The following is a 24,181-nucleotide window of genomic DNA, read 5'->3' as shown; positions in this document are numbered from 1 at the left end:
TTCAAAAGCCAACCATTTGATTGACTCTTTGTATGGAAGTCTTAACTCTTAACTGTGTATAGTAATGAGTAGCTCCTGTTTTGGATCAAGGCATTCACTCTACTCTTACATCTTACATAGCAGAAATAGGTACAACTTTAAACTTCTAAAGTTATAACACTACTTGGGTCAAGATTCGAACATATCACCTCCTCCCCAACGACGAGCGGATACGATACATGTTACAGTTTCCGGTTGGTGGCACGTCCATTTAAAACATGTTGATTTTTAACCCCCTTTATAACAATTTTTTAAGTGTTATATTTATCCTATTAATTTGGTTTATAAAAAATGATTCCTATTACATAAAGGTATCATGTTATAAGCGAAGCATCTGTATTATCAAGTTCAAAAAATATAAGTATGGCCTTAACCGATTTTCTGTATTTAATTTTTTTATGCTTATTAAGTTCTGGCACTCTACAAGGTTAATCTTTGTTTGTCCTACCCTTTCAGAGCTTCGCTTTTATGTATGTTGTTATCCTTGTTTTTTTTTATCGAATTATGTAGTGTTAATATATGTTGGATGTAAGCCAGAAAAAAAACTATTATAGACAGATAAATATATTATTATCCTTTTTATTATTATCGCAGCCATTATAGGTACCTAATCTTATTTATTAGAAATTATACATATTTACTGTTTAATATACTATATAGGGCATGCAATGCATTTCAAAAAATGAAAAATCAATAGTAATATTTTTCAGAGAGAGGGGGACATTGGGCTGTTTATTACACTAGTCCCCAAAGTCCATTGATAACGTTTTCTTATTCGTTTGCAAAACTTTTTTGGGACTTTTATTTTTATCGGTTGAGTGTTCAAACGTTTAAACTACTAATTTTAAATTACAGAAGGGGTAATTTTGTGTATCATGGATGGTGTACATAAATTTATCGGGCATTGTCTTATCCCTTTAGATCCCTGCTTAGTTTTACTATAGGACTTATTTAATGTTAAATTTGTATAGCCTAGTAACCTGTAAAAAAGATATAGTCTATCAACTTACAAACGGAATGACGTAAATACAGTTCCTAATGATAGAGTGGCTTAGCTTCTAAAATCACAAAAAAAGTATCATATAAAACCTTTATTATTTAGAATTTCTAACTTGAATTTGACAATTAAATATAAACAAAAAAGATATGGATTATAACATTATTTTACATTTTCCTTTGGTTCATTTTCGATCTTGTATTTAATTAAACTGATGTTTTTTTGTATTAGAAAAGGGCAATTTACCATTAGGATTATGTTAAAAGTTTATTGTTAGTTAGATTATAATATACTTAAAGAATAAATGTAGACTTTTAAATTTTTTAACAGAGATTCATTAAAAATTAACAATACCTTTAACCCTCATTTTTAGAAGCAGCTTTTAGTGCCTATAAAAATGACGTCATAAAATACAAATAACCAATGATAGGCCAGTATTCATTTTTATTGACTAATGGTTAAATGTATACTGGCCTATCATTGGTCATTTGTATTGTATCACATCATTATATACTCTATAACCTGCTTCTCATTTTTGTAACTTTTTTTTTATTTAACTTAATACTAAAAAATGCTTTATTAACAAGTCGACAAAATTCATAATAAGAAATAATTTTAATGATAGATTTTGAATATTATTATGCATTTATTTTTTTTGATAAAATTATATAGAAGAAAAACATATAAATTATGAATTATCAGTAATAAGGTTGAATCAATAAGGTTTTTTGTATAACAAAAAGCAGCTTATTGTGCCTCAAAACAATGACGTCATACAATACAAATGACCTATGATAGGCCAGTATAAATTGTAATTGGCCAATGGCAAAATGTATACTGGCCTATCATTTGTCTTTTGTATTGTATAACGTCATTTTCTATTAGGCACAATAAGTTGCTTCTATAATAAGTATAACAGCGATCAAAACAGTTTTTATTGCTAAAAATATAAAAAGCTTTTTTTGTAGAATTGAGAAAATCTAAAAATTTGAGTAAATGCATGTTTTTAATGATATTATGTATTTTTGAACTCTGAAAAATTTGTAAGTAATCCATCAAGTTTTTAATAATAAGGTAATAATGGTTGAAAAAAACGGCGTTTTTATAAGCATAAAAATCTTATAAGGATAGCCAAATAATAATTAAAATGTATATAAAGGATAATAATATTAATAATTATAAGTGTTTTTCTAAGGTTTATATATAGAATATGGGTATAATAATAACTTCTAAAGAGCTTTTTAAAATCTGTTTTTTTAGTGCATATTTACAGAGTATAGTAATTAATAATAACTTTTTTTCTTTATAACATTATATAAAGATCACATTCACTGTTTTTTTTGTTGTTTCTAATTCTCCTTTGCATAATAAGCAGTTGTAATTATTAATTTATAAATTGCATAGATAAAATTATCATAAATAGGTGCTGAAAAGACCTAAATTTAATAACTAATTTTTAGGATTTTTAATGCAAAAATCACTATGATTCTTAGTGTTTTTTTATGTATAACTTGTGATATGCTAATACGTCCATTTTTGTTCATGCAGGAATTGTCTTTGATAAGCTGAGACGGGAAAAATCTTCCAAAATTTTGGTAAAAAATCCACCAAATTTTTTTGTTGACTGACTCAAAGCGTTTGATAGTTGACAGCAAGGTTCTTCAGCTGTTGAGAGGAGAGGGTTTGATTGTTGCTTTTTTAGATTGATCAATATGACTTTTAAGCAAAATTTCAGGATTTCAATAAGCTTTTTTTTTAGGACAAACATTCTTCTTTTTTTGCTGAGATTAATTTTGATTGCTGATTTATGCCCGTTTGACTTGCGATGTTTTTGTTACTGTTCGTTCGACAATCCTTCCAGTTCCGTCCCTTACCACACGAGTATTTGTGGAAATCTCACGGTCACTGAAATAAGAAAGTAATAAATCATAAAAAAAGCTTCGCTTTAAAAGCATTAAATTTTAAGGGAAACAACTTATTTTGTCTATTGGTTAAACTATATTTGAATAAAATTACAGGAAAAGAGGGGACAATGGGCTATTTATTACACAATTCCAAAAAGTTTTATAATAACGTTTTTTTATTCTTTGGCTTAACAACTTTGGGGACTATAGTTATCTTGATTGGTTGGTTAATTAAACTGAGTGTCAATATGTTTCAAACACTAATTGTAATCTACAGAAGGGGTAATTTGTATTAGAATTTTTGATGTACATCAATTAGTCGGCCATTGTCTTATCCCTTTAGATCCCTGATAAAAATATCATAGTTTTGTTGAATTGAATTTTGAAACGAAGTAAAATTTGAAAATTGCTGTAAAAATAAGTTTCAGAATTATAGTGAGTTTGCTTACCTAGCATTTTTAGATTTGCTGACGCTAGTGGTTCTTATTGGAACTGGGGGTGGAGGAGAGCCCTTCGGGGTTGCACTTGGTCCAGCCTTCGATACCGTCTTGGAACCTGGAGCTTCTACAGATGTTTTCCTAGCAGCAGCTATGCCTGTTTTGGTGCTACTGCCAGCTGTCATCTTGGCTGATGTTGAACTTGTAGTTTTAGCTACAGCAGTTTTTGCAGATGTTGTTTTTGTGGCAGCTGTTTTAGCACTTGCCAATCGATCAGATGATTTTTGGGATACTATGGGCTTGGAGCGGGCAGTGATTGATGAGGTTCTTGGGTTGACCTTAGGTTTGGCTCCACCACTACTGCTGGAGTTACTGCTGCCTGCTCCAGCTCCAACTCCAACTCCAGTGGCCGCTGACAGGCCCCTGGCAAACATGGAGGTTGCTGATGTAGGGGAGATTACCTTGACAGGCGACTCATGGTGGCACTCGCAAGAACATTCCTCAGGTGACACAACTCTGTCTTGTGCTCCGGTTGATGATGTTGATGAGTGTCTGTGGGTTGTAGTTGATGTCTGATGGCCGTCAGGAAATTCACCTGACAATCTTTTACGTGCAGAGTCTGAAGTACTGTATTTTTTAACAGTCTTTTTGGCCTCTGGCAGTTTTTCGCAGTCGACCCAGTCACTTTTGGTGGTTACAGCCGCTGCACTCATCTGTCTGGCAGGCATTTGCTTCCTAGGTGCTCCTGTCAGGGGTAGGTTCTTGGGCACAATTCTGGCTCCAGGCGCTTTGCCCTCCACATCAGATTTTGACTTGACCAACATTTTAGATTTTGAAAGCTGATGTGGCAATTTTACCTTAATCTTGTCCTCCACCTTCTTAGGGTCTGCAACAGATGCAACTGGTTTTGTTGAAGGTGTAGCACGTGCAAAGTTATCCAGTTTACCTGGTTGTGTTTGGGATTGCATGCTTCTTGGTCTCTCAATACTGCTCAGCTTGCATTGATCACTAAGACGTTGTTTTGATGGAGTTATGGCAACTGTTCCACTGCGTTCCTGTGGCAAGGTTGTCTCAATGTAGGGGAACTCTCCATCAGCCGATTCTTGCCTCCACAACTGAGCTCCCTCATCATCGCTGCCAAGATCCTTGGATTTCTGAGCCTTAAGCTTCTTTTTAATATAATCAGCCTCACTTGTACTACGCTCAGAATTTTCTAGCTCAGGATCGGAATCTGGAGCTTGCAAAGCTTTTACTTTGTCCAAAGTTGGTTTGGGAGCTTGATTTAGCCAGTTTTCTTCTACAGCAGTTAGAACTTTGTGAATTAGATCCTTTTTCAAGTCTTCCTCACTTTCAACGGAAGCAGTCTTGCTGACAGCCTTGGATTTTACCTTTTCAGAATCAGCACTGTCAGCCGAAGCTGATTTACTCATTGCCTCTTTTTTATCCTTATCTGAATCTGTTGCAGATTCTGTTGCACTGCTCTTAAATCCTTTCTTAGGCTCATCATCAAGAAGATCAATAGAGTTATCTCTTGAAATCATATCATTGTCATCTTCTGATTCTGTTTCTGAACTGTCACTTGTCTGTTTGCGAAGCAGTTTTGCTGGCTTATCTTTTTGCTTCATAGCTTCTTTGGATGTTGTAGGTGGTGGGGTTACAGGTTTGGGCTCTGGCTTGGCTGGGGCAGTTTCAATCTTTTCCTCCTTTGGTTGTTGGGAGGGTGGGGATAAAATTTTAGCTGGTTCTTTTTGTTGTTCAGGTTGTTTTGGTGGTTCCTTTTGCTGAACAGGTTGAGGGGGTTGCTGTGGTTTTTGTGGCACAGCTTGTTGTGGTTGTTGTGGTTTTTGCTGAACAGGTTGTGGTGTGGGCTGTGGGACTTTTTCAGCCTTCTTAAACATGGAGAAAAATCCTCCAAGCTTTGATTTCGGCTCTTCCTTGGGTTTGCTAGAATCGCCATTAGTTGCAGGAGCAGATTCAGTTTGACCCTTAAACATGTCTATAATTGATTGTTTCTTGAGCAAGGTCTTTTTTGCTTCAATAGTTTCAATTACAGTTTTTTCCTCATCCTTTGTGGGTGTTTTATCATCATCATCAGAGGTCACAGACTTGGCGTCAATAGTTTCATTTTCGCTTTCAGATGTCGTTGCAAATATTTTCCCATCCTTTTCGTCATCGGGTTGCCCGTTGCTGCTGGGCACAGGCGAGGCAGGACCGCTGCTGCTGGGCACTGGGGAGGCAGGACCACTGCTGCTGGAAGAATCAAACGAAGCTTTGGGAGTTCGAGGCACTTGATCATCTACACGCTTAGCACCTCCTGCTCTAATGCCTGACTGAAGCTTGAGAGCAGCTTGTAAAGTGTCTCCATCACAAATATTTGTCTTGTCCCCCTTCTTAACAAAATCCCTGTACTTCTTCCGAGCCTTGAATCCCCGGAACACGCTTTGAATTCTCACCGCGGCTCCAATCAAAATTGCTGACTGCCTGGCCTTCCTTCGCTTGTATGCCCTGAAGTTCTTCTGAATGGTGAGAACTGCGTGGAGCACTCGTTCATCATCTGTTTTCTCCTCCTTGCTGAGGAATGCATTGGCAGCATCAGCCATCAGCTCCATGCGCAGCTTTCTCCGGACATGGAATCCTAAACAAAAATATTCAATCAGTTTTTATAAAACATCTACAGAAGCGAAGCTCGAGAATGGAAAGACAAACAAACATTAACACTTGAAGAGTGTCAGAAATGAATAAGCAAAATATAAAAGTATTAGTCTGAACAAATTTGTAAAATGTGTTTTTTTTTGCAATACTGCTTAAATGCAGGATATTGTTTAAGGACATACTTTCATTTTATAGGACAACTGTAATTCAAATAAGACGAGTAGAGTAGGTTTGAAGGTTATTTAGATTTAAAAAGAATTATAATACAAGCATAAGATTTTAATGGTTAAAATTTCTTACAGAAAATTTATTTTATACCTTTAAAATCAAAAATGATATTTAACATTTTGTTCTATTATGTAAATATTTTTTTTATTGTCTTTCTAGTTTTGCTGACTTATTAAGACTGAAAAATAACTACTTAGCAGTCTGATGCATTATAAATTATGATATAAGAATCAGGATCTAAAGGGATAAGACAATGGCCAATAAATTGATATACATCTCCAATGATTATACAGAAAATTAACTCTTCAGTAGAATAGAATTAGTGGTTGTAACGTTTAGACACTCAACTTAATGAACTAACCTATCAAAATTCAAGAAAAGTCACCAAGGTTGTTAAGCCAACGATTAAGAAAACGTTATTATGAGACTTTGAGGACTAGTGTAATGAACAGCCCATTGTCCCCTCCCTCCCTGTATAAGAGCAGATAGAAAATCTGTCCTTTCGTAAAACAAATTATGGACAAGTACATTAAGTGGTAGCGAAGATTCTTGAGAAAAAAAGGTGAAATTCTTAGAAAATGAGGAGAAAAAAGAGGGTATAAAATTAAGTCTAAAGGACTGACTGACCGACAGAAATAAGGATATAATTGTCAAATTTCAAGTATTGCAAGAAGCTCTTTATAGTGCCTATTAAAAAGGGGTTAAAATTTAAAAACTTTCAGTCAATGTATCCTGAATGACGTCACATTAGAATAATATAAATTCTAAATGACGCCATTGGGGATGTTTCGGCACTTAAATAATAGGCACTTTAAAGGGTTTTGGGTTGCTACTTTAACCGACACGACTAAATTGTATAGTAGCTGCAATACTAATACTAAACATTTGTTTGTAGATATGTAAAAGTATTAAAGTAGATTTTGTTACACAAAGGCAGATATTTTTATATATCTTGAAGCAAAGCTCCTCTCAAAGTCTTTCTGTCTTATTTTCATACACTTTATACTCCTCAAAGATTTCTTGAAACACCTAATTTTTTTTTGGATTAAATTATAACTAGATTAGGTTGTACAAACTATCAGTGGAAAAACTTTTCAAAAAAATAAGTAATATAAGTAATAGAAATAAAATTATTTTTTCTCTATTCTTACAATAACAGTATTAACACCTTTACACCCTTAATCCCCCCCACCGGTGAATTGCTGTGCACGCCACTTAATAAAAATTAAAATATATAAAAAAGCTATACTCTTTAGAATTGAGTTGTACTGAGTTAAAATAACTAAAATTAATCTATGAATATGCGTGGAGGGAGGGACATTGCGTTGTTTATTACACTAATCCCCAAAGTTTTATAATACCATTTTCTTATTCATTGGCTCAGCAACTTTGGGGACTATTGAATTTTAATTGGTTGATTTATCAAAAGGTTGAGTGTCCAAATGTTTCAACCACTAACTGTAACCTATAGAAGGGGTAATTTTGTGTATCATCATTGAGGTTTTACATCATTTTATCGAACATTGTCTTATCCCTTTATGAAAATGACAGTACACTAAAATTGCAAAAGTATGTTTTATTTTACACCAGTAATAATTTCTTTTACAAAACCAAATCCAATTGCATCAGTAAAACATTTAAATTCAGGGAGAGTGAGATTGTTAAGTTCTCTGTAATACATTTTTTCAGTATGGCTTTGAAACTGATTAATATCCGTTTAATTAGAACCGGTTCTCAGGCATACCGAAAAATCATATATAGCATCGTATTACATACATTTTTTTTCACGAATATTAAAATAAAAATCATAGAACTAATACCAGTTTCTTAGCCTGGTTTTGATTTATTAACTTTTTACTTTAAATATCCGCGAAAGCTGTCTATAATACGATGTGATACATAAGTAATGCCCTTATCATATCAACAAAAGACTTAATTATAAAGATATGGCTTGCAAAATATTTTCATTTACAGCCACCTTAAAAACAATCCCTAATCATCAAATTTTTGTCAGAGGGGGAGGGTGTAGAAATTTCATAGAACACTCCTAAAAAGAGAGGGGGTGGGGTTGATAATCACCCCTCCCCCCCCTCTGGACGTCCCTAGTTAGAGGCCTGTATTAAACAAAATGGTATCAAACTTAACCTATTTTTTGCACTATTTTATTTTCCCTAAATTTATGATTATATGCAAACAGTATGAAATATCAGTTTATGAAATTGCTAAAATTATTAAAGTTTGGATTGCATTTATGTCAGGTATCTAGAGGGATAAAACAATAGCCTATAAATTTATGTGCAGTGTACTTCCCCAATGATTATACACAAAATTACCCCTATCTGTATATTAAATCTTGTGGTTGAAACGTTTGAACACAAAACTTAAGCAAACGAATTCAGCCGTTATTGACAATTTTCGTATGAAATAAAGGGTTTTGAACTTGAAAACCCAGAAATACCATGGGAGGAAGGGGACATTGAGTGACAAATAAATTGGTACCCAAAGTTTTATAACCATGTTATTGTTTGGCTCATAGACTTTGAGTACTTTTATTAAATTTTGATTGGTTGGTTTCAGACTATTAGTCTAGTGTCCAAACTTTTCATCAATCTTTTAATATACAGATGGGGTAATTTTGTTAATCATCATTGGGGATAAACACAAATTAGCGTCCATTGTCTTATCCGTTAAGATCCCTGAAAGTGTAATGATATTAGTTACCTTTATAATTTTTCTGAATCATAACCGCAGCAGAAGTCATCTTTCTAACCTCCTCCTTCCGGCGCTTCCGAGCAATGTACTTCTTAAACGCCCGTTGGATTGTCATAGCCGCAAACATGGTCGCCTGCACATTTGATACTTTGGGTTGCAGCTGCTTTTTGGCGGCTGCAGCCGCTTTTTCTTGGCGTTTTCTGGCGGCTACGCCGCGCCACCAGCGCTGAAGGGTGACAGCGGCCATAGCTATTTCGTCAAACTGCCGGGTTTTACTCTGAATATTAAATAATGTTAATTTATTAAAAATTAGGACTTGCAGATAAATGGTGATAAATAAAAGTATTATATTTTGAAAAATAGCAATCCTATCCTATTATATAAAGTAGTAACCGATATGGTTCTCCTTTACAGAGAAGCTTCTTATATGTACTGGGAAGGTTTATAGTTTATAAATATTTGGGAAGAGCGTATCTCTAATCTCCAAATAAAAAATCCCCCTTCCCCCATAAAAATTTCTACTTTTTCTTTTAAAAATCTACATTGATAATGGGGGGGGGGGGGCGACTTTTAAGTGCGCCTAGAGGCTTCTAGTTGAGTTGCCGCTAGTAAATTAAATAGTAAGAAATTCTGTAATTTAAACGCGCATAAAAACTTGCTTTTAAATTATTCTTTTTGCAGAATTTCTAGAATGTTTTTTAACATTTTTACTAAATTTTTATTTAATAAAAATATATTTGTAACAATACTGTTATTTATCATCAAAAATTATAATTTTTGCATGTTTGTTAAAAAGCAATAGTGCAAAAATAAAAGCTTTTAAAATTTAACCATTTTAAAGACAATGCCTTTTTTTTACTTCCAATAGAACTATATAGTATATATATCTCCCGTTTTTAAATTTAATCTATCTATTAAATCTATATCTATTTTATATAATTAAATCAGTATTTTCTCATTGGATTAATCTTATTCTTATATTCCTCTCTGGAAGTTAATTTGAAAACTATAAAACACTTTCCAGTATGACTTCGAAACCGATTAATATCCAGTGGATTAGAACTGGTTCTCAGCCATACTTAAAAATTATGTATAGCATTGTATTATATCCAGTTTTCTTAAAATATAAAAATGCACAATCGTAAGATTAAAACTAGCTTAAAAAAATAGTTTAGATCTTATAATTGTACATTTTTATATCCAAGGAAAACTGTTTATAATACGATGCGATAAATGGCTATTGTTTCTTGCCAATTATCTTTAGTAAGAAATCTTATTTTATAGCTTAGGTTTTTTTATTGTTTTCAAACTCGTTTTCCAGTGAGAAGTGAGAAATAAATATTTCTTTTGGTTTAATTTAAATTTTTTTTTTTAAAGTTTAAATTCTTTTTGTAATCCTATACAACAAATAAAGAGGTAAAGTATAGTTAATGAGTTCAGTAACTTAAAGTATTTTTATTTGTCCATTGAGATCAAGCTAACCACTTTCTTTTCCCTGGATAGTTATGGGCAAATTTATTTCTGAATTAATTTTAAGTAATCTGGGATATGGCAATGGCTGACAAATTGATGGACAACCCCAATGATGATAAACAAAATTAACCTTTCTATAGATTAAAAATAGTGGTTGAAACGTTTGAACACTCAACTTAATGGATCAAAATTCACAAAAGTCCCTAAAGGTGTTAAACAACCAAATAAGAAAACATTGTTAAAAAACTTTGGGGACTAGTCTAATAAACAGCCCATTGTCCCATCCCTTTCTGTTTAAAATACTTTTCATGGAACTACACCTAGGAAAATGTATAATGTTTCTTCTTGCTTTTAAATTTGTTTTACAATCTAAATATTTTTCTTTTCCAAGAAACAAATTTGAATTAGATTTAACCAGATTTGTTTACATGAGAGAGAGCTATTTAAAATTTAAACAAATACAATTACATCCATAAGCTATGAGTTGCTTCTGATGACAAAAGAACAGTAAACTTATGTAAAGTAATATGTTAAGAAATAATATTATTGAAGTACTTTCATAAAAAATTGTAAAGAGCTAATGAAATTTTGTTTAAAACGTTTCAACCAAAAGAAATATTATAACATTTAAAAATAAACAGAAACAAATTGTTCATCTGTAAAAAGCAATTGGAACTTCTCAACTCATTTAATTGGAGAGTGAAAGGTAATGTAGTTTTCTTTCAGATAAAAAATCTGTTTCTAAAACTAATGGATATCTTAATTTAGTGCAATATCTAATCTACTGTTTAAATACATAGAAATATTTACCCAATACTTTTTTTTATTTTGTGCATCCACCGAATCTACAGTGCTCTGTCTACTGTCCATCTTGGGATGTGCGGGGCGTTTTTTCACCGAAGAACTCTCAGCATCAGAATCATCATCAATTTCTTCATTATCATCGTTGTCAGTCGCTTCTGACTCAGTCGCGGATGAATCAGGACTTGAATCCGGAGCCTGGCGCCTTTGCGAGTCCTGTTCTGATTCAGAACTGGAATCTGATGTGTCAGCCCTGCGAGTAGGTCGCTTATCATCATCACCTTTGGATTCATCATCACTTGAATCATCATACGAAGAAGTGTTGCTGTCTGTATCAGAAGACTGTTCGCTTTGGGATTTTTTCTTCAGTTTTTTCTTTTGTTTGTTTTCCCTGATTTTCTTGAAGAATCTTTGGATAGTCATAGCGGCAATAACAACATCAGCAGGATGATGTTCATATTCACCTGACTTGTCCTCAGTGACTGCCACAGGCGGCAAAGTCATCATTTTCTTGGGTTTTTTCTTCATGTCATATTCATCAACTTGTTGGGGCACACTTTGTTTTATCCTCTGTCCAGCAGGGGAGACTGTCATACGAGGCTGGAATTTAGATGCAAAGAGTTCCTTCCTTTGAGCAATTTCTAAGTCTTCATTAGATAAATCTATGGATTGTGCTGGAGTTTTGGGCAGTGATCTGAACTTTGGATGGGCAGGCTTTTCTTGTTTCAGCTTCACCATCCAGGCAGCTTCTGACAGAGCTGTGGCTGAAACAGCTTGGCGTTCCTTTTGTTTCCTCAATGCCTGTCGGGCTTTGAAACCCCTGAAGTATGCTTGAATTCTAATTGTTGCTCTGGCAATGTCAGGGCATGACAACATTTCCTTTTCCTCCTTCAACTTCTGAACTCTTTTCTTTGCCTGGTAGGCTCTGCACATGGATTGAATTTTAATTGAAGCTTCAGTTTGTTCTGCCTCTTGAAGATCACTTAAAATATCTCTCTTTTGTCCAACCTGTTTTCTTGCCTTGAATCCTTTGTAGGCAGCTTGAATCTTAACAGCTGCCATTGCAACATCTGCAGCATTCAAGTCAGGAAGATCTTCATTGCAGGATTCTTTCAGCTCTTTCCTTGTTCTGAAACCTCTGTATGCTGATTGAATTTTAAGTGTGGCATCTTTTACTTGATTGTTGGAAAGGTCTGGAAGATCATCATCCTCAGTTTTCAAGTCTTTTCTAACCTTGAAACCTTTATACGCTGATTGGATCTTAATTGCAGCTTCTTTAACATCTGCTGCATTGAGATCAGGTAACTCTTCTTCTTCCTTTTTGGTTTTAAGATCTTTTCTTGTTTTGAAACCCTTAAACACACTTTGAATTTTAATAGCAGCATCCATAACTTCTGGAGCACCAAGGTCAGGTAAATCTTCATCAGTAGCCTTTTTCTGTTTCCTTACTTGGAATCCTCTAAACGCTGACTGGATTTTGACTGTTGCATCCTGAACCTTTTCACAGTCCAGGTCAGGTAGGTCTTCAGCTTCCTCCTTTCCTTTCTTCATGTGTTTCCTTGTTTGGAATCCTCTGAACACGGACTGGATTTTTAGGGTGGCATCTGCAACATCTTTACAATTAAGATCAGGCAGATCATCTTTCTGATCATTGAGCTCTTTTCTAGTTTTAAAACCTCTGAAAGCAGATTGTATTTTAACAGTAGCATCTTGAACTTTTCCACATTTTAGATCAGGAAGATCCTCTTGTTGTTGAAGTTTCTTTCTAACTTGGAACCCTCTGTAAACTTTCTGAATCTTTATTGTTGCAGCAGCAACGTCAGCAGCTTTAAGGTCTGGTAGGTCCTCACCAGCCTCTTTCAGATCTTTCCTTGTTTTGAATCCTCTATATGCAGATTGGATTTTAACTGTTGCATCCTTGACCTTTTTGCATTTAAGATCTGGTAGATCTTCTTGTAATTTCTTTCTGACCTGGAAACCTCTGTACACTTTTTGAATTTTGATTGTTGCTGCTGCAACATCGGCAGCTTTAAGGTCTGGAAGATCTTCTCCAGCTTCTTTAAGATCCTTTCTTGTCTTAAAACCTCTGTAGGCTGATTGTATTTTAACAGTAGCATCCTTAACCTTGTTACACTTTAGGTCAGGTAAGTCTTCTTTCATTTTCTTCCTGACTTGGAATCCTCTATAAACCTTTTGAATCTTAATAGTTGCAGCAGCAACATCAGCTGCTTTAAGATCAGGCAAATCTTCATTATGGCCTTTAAGTTCTCTCCTCGTTTTAAAACCTCTGAAAGCTGATTGGATCTTCACAGTTGCATCTTGAACTTTCTCACACTTCAAATCTGGCAGATCTTCCTTTTCCTGAAGCTTCTTTCTGACCTGGAAGCCTCTGTAAACTTTTTGGATCTTGATGGTAGCTGCTGCAACATCAGCTGCTTTCAAATCAGGCAAATCTTCATTCTGGCCTTTAAGTTCTCTTCTTGTTTTAAAACCTCTGAAAGCTGATTGGATCTTGACAGTTGCATCTTGAACATTTTTACACTGCAGATCAGGCAAATCTTCCTTTTCATGGAGCTTCTTTCTAACTTGGAATCCCCTATAAACTTTCTGGATCTTAATAGTCGCTGCTGCAACATCAGCTGCTTTCAAATCGGGCAAATCTTCATTCTGGCCTTTAAGTTCTTTTCTTGTTTTAAAACCTCTGAAAGCTGATTGGATCTTGACAGTTGCATCTTGAACATCCTTACACTGCAGATCAGGCAAATCTTCCTTTTCATGGAGCTTCTTTCTAACTTGGAATCCTCTATAGACTTTCTGGATCTTAATGGTAGCTGCTGCTACATCAGCTGCTTTCAAATCAGGTAAGTCTTCGCCAGCTGCCCTCATTTGCTTTCTTGTTCGGAATCCTTTGTAAACTGATTGAATCTTTACGGCTGCTTTTTGAACATCTTTACACTTCAGGTCAGGCAAATCATCCTTCATTTTCTTCCTGACTTGAAAGCCTCTGTAAACTTTTTGGATCTTTATGGTAGCTGCTGCGACATCAGCTGCTTTTAGATCAGGTAAGTCTTCGCCAGCTGCTCTCATTTGCTTTCTTGTTCGGAATCCTTTATAGACTGATTGAATCTTCACAGCTGCTTTTTGTACATCTTTACACTTTAGGTCAGGCAAATCTTCCTTCATTTTCTTTCTGACCTGGAATCCTCTATACACCTTTTGAATCTTGATTGTAGCAGCTGCAACATCTGCAGCCTTTAGGTCAGGCAAATCTTCATTCTGATCTTTGAGTTCTTTTCTTGTCTTGAATCCTCTGAAGGCTGATTGGATCTTGACTGTGGCATCTTGAACATTCTTACACTGCAGATCAGGCAAATCTTCCCTTTCTTGGAGCTTCTTTCTAACCTGGAAGCCTCTGTAAACCTTTTGGATTTTAATGGTAGCTGCAGCAACATCTGCTGCTTTGAGGTCAGGCAAGTCTTCACCGGCTTCTCTCATTTGTTTTCTTGTTCTAAAACCTTTGTATACTGATTGAATTTTAACTGCAGCTTTTTGTACATCCTTGCACTGCAAATCAGGAAGTTCCTGTTGTCTTTGCCGCTCCTTGTAGGCTCTGTAGGCACGTTGGATTCTCACCACAGCTAATGCAGCATCAATCATATTAAGTTTAGACATACTATGACCAGCTGCTTTCATTTCCTTCCTGGTCTTAAAGCCTCTGTATGCAGATTGTATTTTGATAATTGACTTTTCCTCCTTCTTCTTTTGCACAGTCTGTCTTGCTTGGAAACCTCTGTATACTGTTTGAATCTTAAGGGTAGCATCAGCAACATCTTTAGCCTTTAAGTCAGGTAAGTCATTATCCTGTTTCTTAAACTGCTTTCGTGTTTGGAATCCTTTGTAGACTGCTTGTATTTTTATTGCAGCCGCAGCAACATCAGCAGCTTTCAAATCAGGAAGATCTTCATTTGTTTCTTTCAGATTCTGTCTGGTTTTAAAACCCCTAAAGGCTGATTGGATTTTTACAGTGGCATCTTTAACCTTCGCACACTGAAGATCAGGAAGGTCTTCTTGTGCCTCTTTTGCATGTTTCATATCTTGCCTAACTTTAAATCCTTTAAAGGCAGCCTGGATCTTTACAGTGGCATTAGCTACATCAGCACTCTTCAAATCAGGTAGATCTTCATTTGCTTCTTTAAGATCTTTTCTTGTCTTAAATCCTCTGTAGGCTGATTGTATCTTAACAGTTGCATCTTTAACGTTTTTACACTTCAAATCAGGTAGGTCATCCTTGTTTTGCAACTTCTTTCTCACCTGGAAACCTCTGTAGACCTTTTGAATTTTGATTGTAGCAGCTGCAACATCAGCTGCCTTCAGATCAGGTAAATCTTCACCAGAATCCTTGAGATCTTTTCTTGTCTTGAATCCTCTATAAGCTGATTGGATCTTGACTGTTGCATCTTGTACTTTAGAACAATTAATATCAGGAAGATCATCTTGAGGTTTCTTAAACTTTTGTCTTGTCTTAAAACCTTTAAATGCTGCTTGAATTTTGACAGCAGCATTTGCAACATCAGCACAGCCAAGGTCAGGAAGATCTTCCCCTGCATCTTTCAGATCCTTCCTAATTTTAAAACCTCTGTATGCAGATTGAATTTTGATGGTTGCATTTTGAACATCTTTGGATTTGAGATTAGGCAAATCTTCTTGTTCTTTAATCTTTTGCCTTGTCTTGAATCCTTTAAATGCTGCTTGGATTTTAACTGCAGCATCTGCAACATCTGAACAATTCAGGTCAGGTAAATCTTCTACTTCATTATTTTCAGTTGTCTTAAGCTCCCTTCTTGTCTTAAAACCTCTGAAAGCTGATTGAATTTTGACAGTAGCATCCTGGACTTTTGAACATTCTAGGTCAGGAAGATCTTCTTCTTCTTCTTGTGCTACCTTTTGTTTTGCCTGTCTGACTTTAAATCCTTTGAAAGCTGCTTGAATCTTGACAGCTGCATCTGCAACATCAGAACAATTAAGGTCAGGTAGGTCCTCTGTGTCATCCTTAGGAGCAGTAAGTTCCTTTCTTGTTTTAAACCCTCTAAATGCTGACTGAATCTTAATCGTAGCATCTTGCACCTTAGCACATTCAAGGTCTGGCAATTCTTCCTCTTGTTGTTGCTTAAGCTGTTGTCTAACCTTGAAGCCTTTGAATGCTGCCTGGATTTTGACAGTGGCAGCAGCAACATCAGCAGCCTTTAGGTCTGGAAGATCATCTCCAGCTTCTTTCATCTGCTTCCGTGTCCGGAAACCTTTATAGACTGACTGGATTTTAACAGCAGCCTTCTGAACATCCTTGCATTTCAAATCAGGTAAATCTTCAGCTTGATTTTTCTTTGGATGATATTTTCTCACTTTATATCCTTTAAACACAGATTGGATCTTAACAGCTGCAGCTGCTACATCTGCACAATTAAGATCAGGTAGATCTTCTTCAGCTTCTTTCATATCTTTCCTTGTTTTGAAACCTTTGTACACTGATTGAATTTTAACAGCCGCCTGCTGAACATCTTTGCAGTTTAAGTCAGGAAGATCTTCATTGACAGTTTTGGTTGTTTTCTTAGAGACCACTCTGGGATTTTCAACTGTGTATGTTGCTGATCTTAGCGGCTTCTTCTTGACCTGCAGAGCAGCCGCTGTCTTTTCAGCAGTCTTTGTAATTGCATTGATTTCTTTCTTAATCTCATCTTTGTTGACAACTCTCTTTGTTTTTGGTGATGTTACTTGTGAAACAATACTGAAAACACTATTGTTGTTTTTCCTAACTGTATTTGTCTTTGCAGAAGTTGTTTTAGATATGCTCTGCTTTTCTTTTGTGCTGTCTGCCTTCTTTTCTTGCATCTGTTTTCTTGTTTGAAAACCCTTAAATTGAGACTGAATCTTTACAGCTGCCTTTTCTAGACTATCACAATCATCAACACCAAGCTCTCTTGCAATCTTGCGCTTCTTGTACCTCCTAAAGGCAGTTTGTATGGTAATGGTAGCATCCACAACATCTGCCCAGGCAGCCCTTCTTTTCCTTTTCTCCATTTGCCTGACTGGCTTCTTTGTTCTGATTTGAACATCTTTCTGTGCTTCAATAACAATGCTGGGAATGCCAGATTTAGCTGCCTTGCCATCGTGGGATTCACTCTTGTCATTCTTATCATGATGTTGTCGTATTTCCTCTCTAGCTTTGAATCCTCTGTAGGCTGATTGAATTTTGATAGCAGCTTTGACAGCATCTGCTGCCTCCGAAAACTTCAGGAATCCTTTTGACAAAGCTGTGTCTTGATGTGGCAGTTTAGCTGCTGTCTTCTCCTGCGAAGCATCTCTTGACTTATCAGTCTTTGTAGCTTTAGATTTAGGTGTCCGCTTGTGTCGGGCTGTTTTCTTTTCATCTTCAGATGAAGTTGATCCTCTTCTCTTTGGTTCTGTTCTTCTTCGTGGGCTCTTGGACTGTTTACTACTAGTTGTTTTACTGTGCTTTGTGTCAGTTTTATCCCTCAAGTGTTTCTCCTTATGTCTATCCTTAGCTTTAATTTGTTCATTAACTACTTTCTTTTCAATCTTACTTTGTACCTGTGTCTTAATTGCATTGGAAATTTCCACGGCTTGCTGATAAGAATCCTGCTTGATACTGGCAGAACTCTCATCTGGAGAATGTGACTCCATGGCCCTCTGATAAGAATCCTGCCGGTTCTTCCACTTTGGATCCTTGACAGCGAGCTGCATTGACGATTGGCTTCCCTCGATAGCCTTATTGTAAGATTCTTGGCGGTTCTTAATCTTTTTCGGAGAAACTTTTGGCACTTTGTGATCAGCATCAGGTGAGGTAATCCAGACAGGCGCTTCGACAGCCATCAAGTATGAGTCCTGTCTCTTCTTCCACTCAGGTTTGGTTGCAGCAGATGGAGCAGCATTGCCATTATTATTATTAGCCGGTTGTTCTGGAGTGGCGGGTTCCACAAGGACCCCTTGAATGGCGGCCTGATACGACTCCTGGCGAGTCTTCCACTTTCGCTGTTTCGGTTCTGAAGGCGGGGTGGGAGGCTGGTCAGCTGTGTCGCTGCCAGCACTCCCCGTGGGACTGCACACAGCCTCCAGGTATGAGTCCTGGCGACGTTTAAGGCCACCATCAACCTTGTCAGGTTTGCTGGCACCACCACCGTTGTTGGCGGTGGTGTCCTCCTCTGACATGTTGCAATAGAATGATCTCAGCTCACCAATTTCTTTTCTGGTTTTATAGCCTGGGAAATAAAGTTGTGTTGTATTTTTTGTTTATAAATTGAAAAAATATTGCAATTCAGATACTTTAAAATAACCTATTTAGAAATATATAGGTTAAAATGTTTTAAGTTGGAGACATTTTTTGGTATAAATATTAATTATAATTTAAATACTGTATAATAAACTAGCGGCTTCGCCCTTAGCCTCTAGGGGCTTTGCCCCAAGAGGTTTGATCAACCTAATTTTTCGTATTTTAGATTTAAAAAGAAAAAGTAAAAAAAATTTTTTTTTTTGGGGGGGTATTTTTCATTTTTTGGGGGGGGGTTGGGGGTGTCCCACCCCCCAAGAAAATAGCTTAAAACCATCCAGGACCAGTAGGTATATTCCCTGAAGAGTAGAGCCCAATTGGTTCAGTGGTTACTGAGATCTTAAGCTTCAGACGGACAGACAGACGGACAGACGGACAGACATCGTTCTACTTTGTATAATAGATTGCTGTTTTTTTTTATTGCTTAAAGTTATTGTTACCAAAGAACAATCGCAAATTTGTTAGATTTTTAGTTTTTTTTAGGAAAGTAGGAAATTTTTAAAAAAAGAATTTGAAAAGAAAACATGGGCTTAAAAATATTTAAAGATGTGTCAACATACACTAATTAAAGATTAGCTGCGCTACTTATATATTTTTTTAGAAAATGACGTCATGTATTACAAATGACCAATGATAGGCCAGTATGCATTTTTACAATGTTTACTGACCTATCATTCGCCATTTGTATTGTATGACGTCATTTCTTATAAGGCACATAAGCTGCTTAATTTTTTATTTAAAAATTTGCACACAACTTGACCTTTGAAAATAGCTTGTATAACACAAGCCGCCTTATTCTCCTCCCCATTATCTTGATGCTTAATATTAGCATTACTATCTCCTCCTGCAGTGGTAAAAGCATGCACAGTCTTGTTCACCAAATTATTCTGTTCAGTTTTCAGCTTATCAATAACATCCTGCTCCTGCTTGGTTCGTCGTTTTATCCTGTATAATATGTCCTCGTTTTCGTTGATACATTCTTTGACCACGCTTTTGACGGATTCTGTTCGCTTGAGAGCTATTTTCCGCTTGATTTCTTTGTCGATGTAGTCTTCATCACTGTCTTCTTCCAGTGCCATTGTGTACGAGTCTTGTTTTTTCATCCTGGTAAGGGATTAGAGGTGTCCAAACTAGTTATTTACGCCCCTAGAGGCCTCTAGAGGCACTTCGGTTGGTGGTGAATTGAATTGCCCGCCCCCCTAGTTTTAGTGTCAAAAAGAAAATGTACAATCCCTCCTATTTTTTGGGGGGGAGGGGGGTGGTACACTCTCCCAAAATAGTTATAAACCTTCCCAGGCCCAAAAAGAAGCTACTATATAAAGAAGAACCATATCGGTTCAGCAGTTAGCGAGATCCTTGAGAACAAACCAGCAAACATCCTGTTACTTTATTATAGGATTGCGAGTTAAAAGTTAAATATAAGAAGCTTTTCTATAATTAGAGATTGCTCATGAACTTTTTATTGTGATTTACTCCAGGGATCTAAAGGGATAAGACAAAGGACGATAAATTAATTACAATTAGTGGTTAAAATGTTTGGACACTCAACTTGATGGACCTACAAATCAAATTTAATAAAAGTCTCCACAGTTGTTAAGCCAACAAATAAGAAAAAGTTATATTAAAACCATAGGCGTCCAAGGGGGGGGGTAATGGGCCATTTGGCACCCCCAAAATTTTTTAAACAATACCCCCCCCCAAAAAAAATTACCCCTACCTTGGGGGTGCCGTAGGCACCCCCAACGATTTTTGGGGGGGTATTTACCCCCCCCAAACCATTTTTTGGGGGGTAATTACCCCCCCCCAAAATAAATGTTCTTTAAAAAATTTTTTTTTGGGGGGGGGGTATTTACCCCCCCCAAATTCAATGTTCTTAAAAAAAAAATTTATGTACCCTAACTGAAACTCTTAAAATTTTTCTATTGGAATATATTTTTGTTTTGGTTAATTGTTGTTAAAATCCCAATTTTCTTTAGTTTCTCTCTCTTTTTATTGTCTTTTACATAATTTGCATCGTGGCAACGCCCCTTAAGGGGCAATTCGTCGTATTTTTAAAATGGCTTTTGATAGTTTAGTTTAGGATAGGTTATATTGGTTTAGGTGATTGCCCCACATGGTTAAGCAATTGGCCCCCCGCAGGGGCTAGAAATAGGAGAGAAGCTTGTGTGAAAAAAACGAAGAAACGCCCCTTAAAGAGCGTTGCCACAAAAGGGACTATACCCCAATATAGTCCAACCAGTTAAAACAGTTCTTAACCATGATAACAAAAAATTTAATAGTTTGATCATGTTTTATTTGCTTGGGCCTTTATAAGGGCTAAAACCATCCCGGGGATCTATGATGTAATTGTAAAGCACTGAAGATTCCATAAAATAGATACCTAACTAAATTAAATATTTCATTAAATAATGAAAAAGAATTTCTATAGGCGTTTTTTTTTGGGAGGATGTCAGGGTGTCTCAAAACTAGTTATAAAACTTACCAGGACCTATAAGACGCTTCACTTTAATGTATAATCATATTGGTTCATTGGTTAGTGAGTTAATTATTGTATTTTTATGTTCTAAAGAATGAGATACTACTATATATTTGAATAGTAGTGGCGCCCTTAGCATCTAAGAACTCGTTTTTTCTAAAGGGTAAAAAGGGAGGAGAAAAATAGCCTAAAACCACTCAAAGGATTGACCTATAGTAGTGTGGAACCATCATGGGATCTATGTGAAGCTTTCCTAAAAAGGAGAACTCAGTATTAAAAGTAATGAAATCTGAAGCTATAGTCAAATAAACCTTACTTACTACTTTATGTTATAGGATAGTACTTATTAACTTAATAGATTAGGTAGGTGCTTTTTTTACATAATTAAATTACCCCCCCCAAAAATTTTACCCCCGGGGTAAATTAGTTTGGGGGGGGTAATTACCCCCCCCCCAACAGATTTGGGGGGAGTATTTACCCCCCCCAACAGACTTTAGGGGGGGTAATTACCCCCCCCAATCAAATTTTACCCCCGGGGTAAAAATTTTGGGGGGGGTAAAAAAAATTTCGGCGCGCTTCGCGCGCCATTTTACCCCCCCCAAACACGAATTACCCCCCCCCCTAAAATTTTTTACCCCCCCCCAAAAAAAAAGCTTGGACGCCCCTGATTAAAACTCCGGGGTCTAGTATAATAAACAGCTCAAGGTCCCCTCCCTCCCTGAATTTACCTACTATATGCACCAAAGCTTTTAGCTACCTTTCTTAACTATTTGAAACATTGAATAAACTGACATAACATGTCATATTGCCAATGCCATTTCTTATTATTCGTGAAAAAGCAGGGAGAAAGGGGAAATTGGACTGTAAATTACACTGGTACCCAAATTTTTATGACCAACATATCTTATCTTTGCTTAAAAACTTGTATTAATTCCTTCAAATATTGATTGGTTAGTTCAAACTTTTAACCAATTATCTTAATCTATGGAGAGGGAATTGTTTATCATCATTGGGAATCAATTTATGTTCCATTGTCTTATCCCTTATGACCATATACTACCATTATTATTTGCTTTAATCTATAATTGGTTTTGCTTTTATACATGTTGTCATCCTTGTTTTTTACTATCTCCTATATAGACAGATCTATAAAACACCTCTTCCCATGTTTTTTAATTTACATTATTTTAAACACAAAAGTAATGAATATTTAATTCAATTAAAAAAGGCAAATATTAAGATTATTAATAAAAATGTACAAAGGAAGCTAGTCTATAGTCCTGTCCATAGGGGCGATGTAAAAAAAGGGATTAAATTAAGACAAAAAAGTTCTAAAAAAATATTGATTGAAAAAACAGACAACAGATTTAAACAAGCAACTAAAGGAATAAGACAATGGCCGATAAATTGATGTTCATCCCCAATGATGATACTCAAAAGTACCCCCTAAGAAGAATAAAATTATTGGTTAAACACTCAACTTAATGAACCAACCAATCAAAAGCCAATGATTAAGAAAATGTTTTTTAAAAACTTTGGGGACCAGTGTAATAAACAGCCCATTGTCCCAAGTCTCTCTAAATATCATACATAGAAAGCATTATCTTCAGGGTTCTTAAAGGGATAGGACAATGGACATCTGTTTTAAATGATTGCCAATTTTCTTCAACAAATAATTTTTCAAAACTTTAGTTTTTTGTCTCCAAATTTTTTTAGTCTTATTTTGTTTTGTTGTTATACATAAAAGCTTATAAAGTCTGTTAATTTTTATATGTTCCATAATAATATTACATGTATTAGGCCATTACTTAGTCAAAAATGCTTTCAAAACAAACCTTTTTTTCGACCTAAAATACTGAAACAGTTATTTACAAACCCAAGTAATCAGTTTTAAAATATCTTTGAAAATTGAAAATACTAAACAATATGCAAATATGGTTTTTATATTTACTAAATATTATGTTTCCATGAAATAGAAAGATATTTCACAACTAATTACTTGGGCTTGCAAAGAAACTATTTCAGTATCTTAGTTCGAAAAAGGTTTATTTTTGTAACCATTTTTAACATAGTTATGGCCAAAAAACATGTTATATTATGATCAAACATATAAAAAACAAACAGACTTGAAAAGAGTAAGAAAAGGGAAGATAGAATTGCCCTGTAATGTGTGGACACCTCTACCTAAGATTAATATTTGTTGCTGGGGGGACACATACCCCGAGTCTGGAGGAGGGGCCAGTACTCCCCGGCCGTGAACTTTCGTCGTCGTCTCCAATACTGAAAAAGAAAATTAATGAGAACTAGGATTGGGCCGGATTCATATTGAAGTAGTAAGTAAAGTTTTTGTTCATAAATCTTGTATTATTATACAAAAAAAAGGTTAAAACTTATGTCTGTGACTGTATGTCGTACGTATGTCCGTATGTCTGTCTATACTTTATATGTCCGTAAATCTGTAATATTAATGAACCGTTTTTTACTTATTGCTAAGTAGTACCAAGAATTTGGCTTAACAACTTTGGGGACTTATAATGATTTTTAATTGGTTGGTTAATTAAATTGAGTGTCCATAAGTTTCAACCACTAGTTATAATCTACAGAAAGGGTAATTTTGTGTATTAACCTTGGGGATTTACATCAATTAGTCAGCCATTGTCTTATCCCTTTAGATCCCTGGGTGCAAAGAGTGTTAAGTTTAATATTAATGTATTCAAGTTTCAACTGTATTTCATTTCTAGGTGTGTCATCACTTCTGTATTAATATTATTACAGCTAATTGCCAATGCCGTGAAATAAAGTCTTTTATTCAGGGATCTAAAGAGATAAGACAATGGCCGATTAATTAATGTACATCCCCAATGATGATATACAAAATCGCCCCTTCTGTAGCGTAGGATTAGTGGTTAAGTTAACGTTATTATAAAACTTTGGGGACTAGTGTAATAAACAGAGCATTGTACCCTAACTCTCTGCATTTCAAGGTGTATCATCACTTCTGAAATAATATCATTACAGCCCATTGCCAATGCAGCCAAATAAATCTTTGCCATTGTTTATTATCCTTTTGACAAAAGTTCTATTATCATTAGAGGGTTAATATAAAAATTAGATAGTAGG

At 35.5% G+C, this 24,181-nt stretch overlaps 1 protein-coding gene across 3 annotated transcripts in view; it reads right to left on the bottom strand.

Moving 5' to 3' along the window:
- Positions 1-1,115: 1,115 nt before the first annotated feature.
- Positions 1,116-24,181, bottom strand: part of LOC145303854 (uncharacterized) — a 156,702-nt gene continuing 133,636 nt past the window's right edge. For all 3 annotated transcript variants that reach the window (XM_080145507.1, XM_080145508.1, XM_080145509.1), the window contains 6 exons: positions 23,246-23,341; positions 19,346-19,689; positions 11,253-18,517; positions 8,979-9,246; positions 3,390-6,012; positions 1,116-2,941 (listed from right to left, as the gene is read on the bottom strand). In XM_080145507.1, coding sequence (XP_080001633.1) covers positions 2,842-2,941; positions 3,390-6,012; positions 8,979-9,246; positions 11,253-18,517; positions 19,346-19,689; positions 23,246-23,341 — 10,696 coding nt within the window. In that variant the 3' untranslated portion in view covers positions 1,116-2,841. The remainder of the gene's footprint in view (positions 2,942-3,389; positions 6,013-8,978; positions 9,247-11,252; positions 18,518-19,345; positions 19,690-23,245; positions 23,342-24,181) is intronic.

This window comes from Acartia tonsa, chromosome 13 (assembly GCF_053477335.1).
Source record: "Acartia tonsa isolate MP-2025a chromosome 13, ASM5347733v1, whole genome shotgun sequence".
Taxonomy (NCBI): domain Eukaryota; kingdom Metazoa; phylum Arthropoda; class Copepoda; order Calanoida; family Acartiidae; genus Acartia; species Acartia tonsa.
This window is presented reverse-complemented; position numbering and strand designations above follow the sequence as displayed.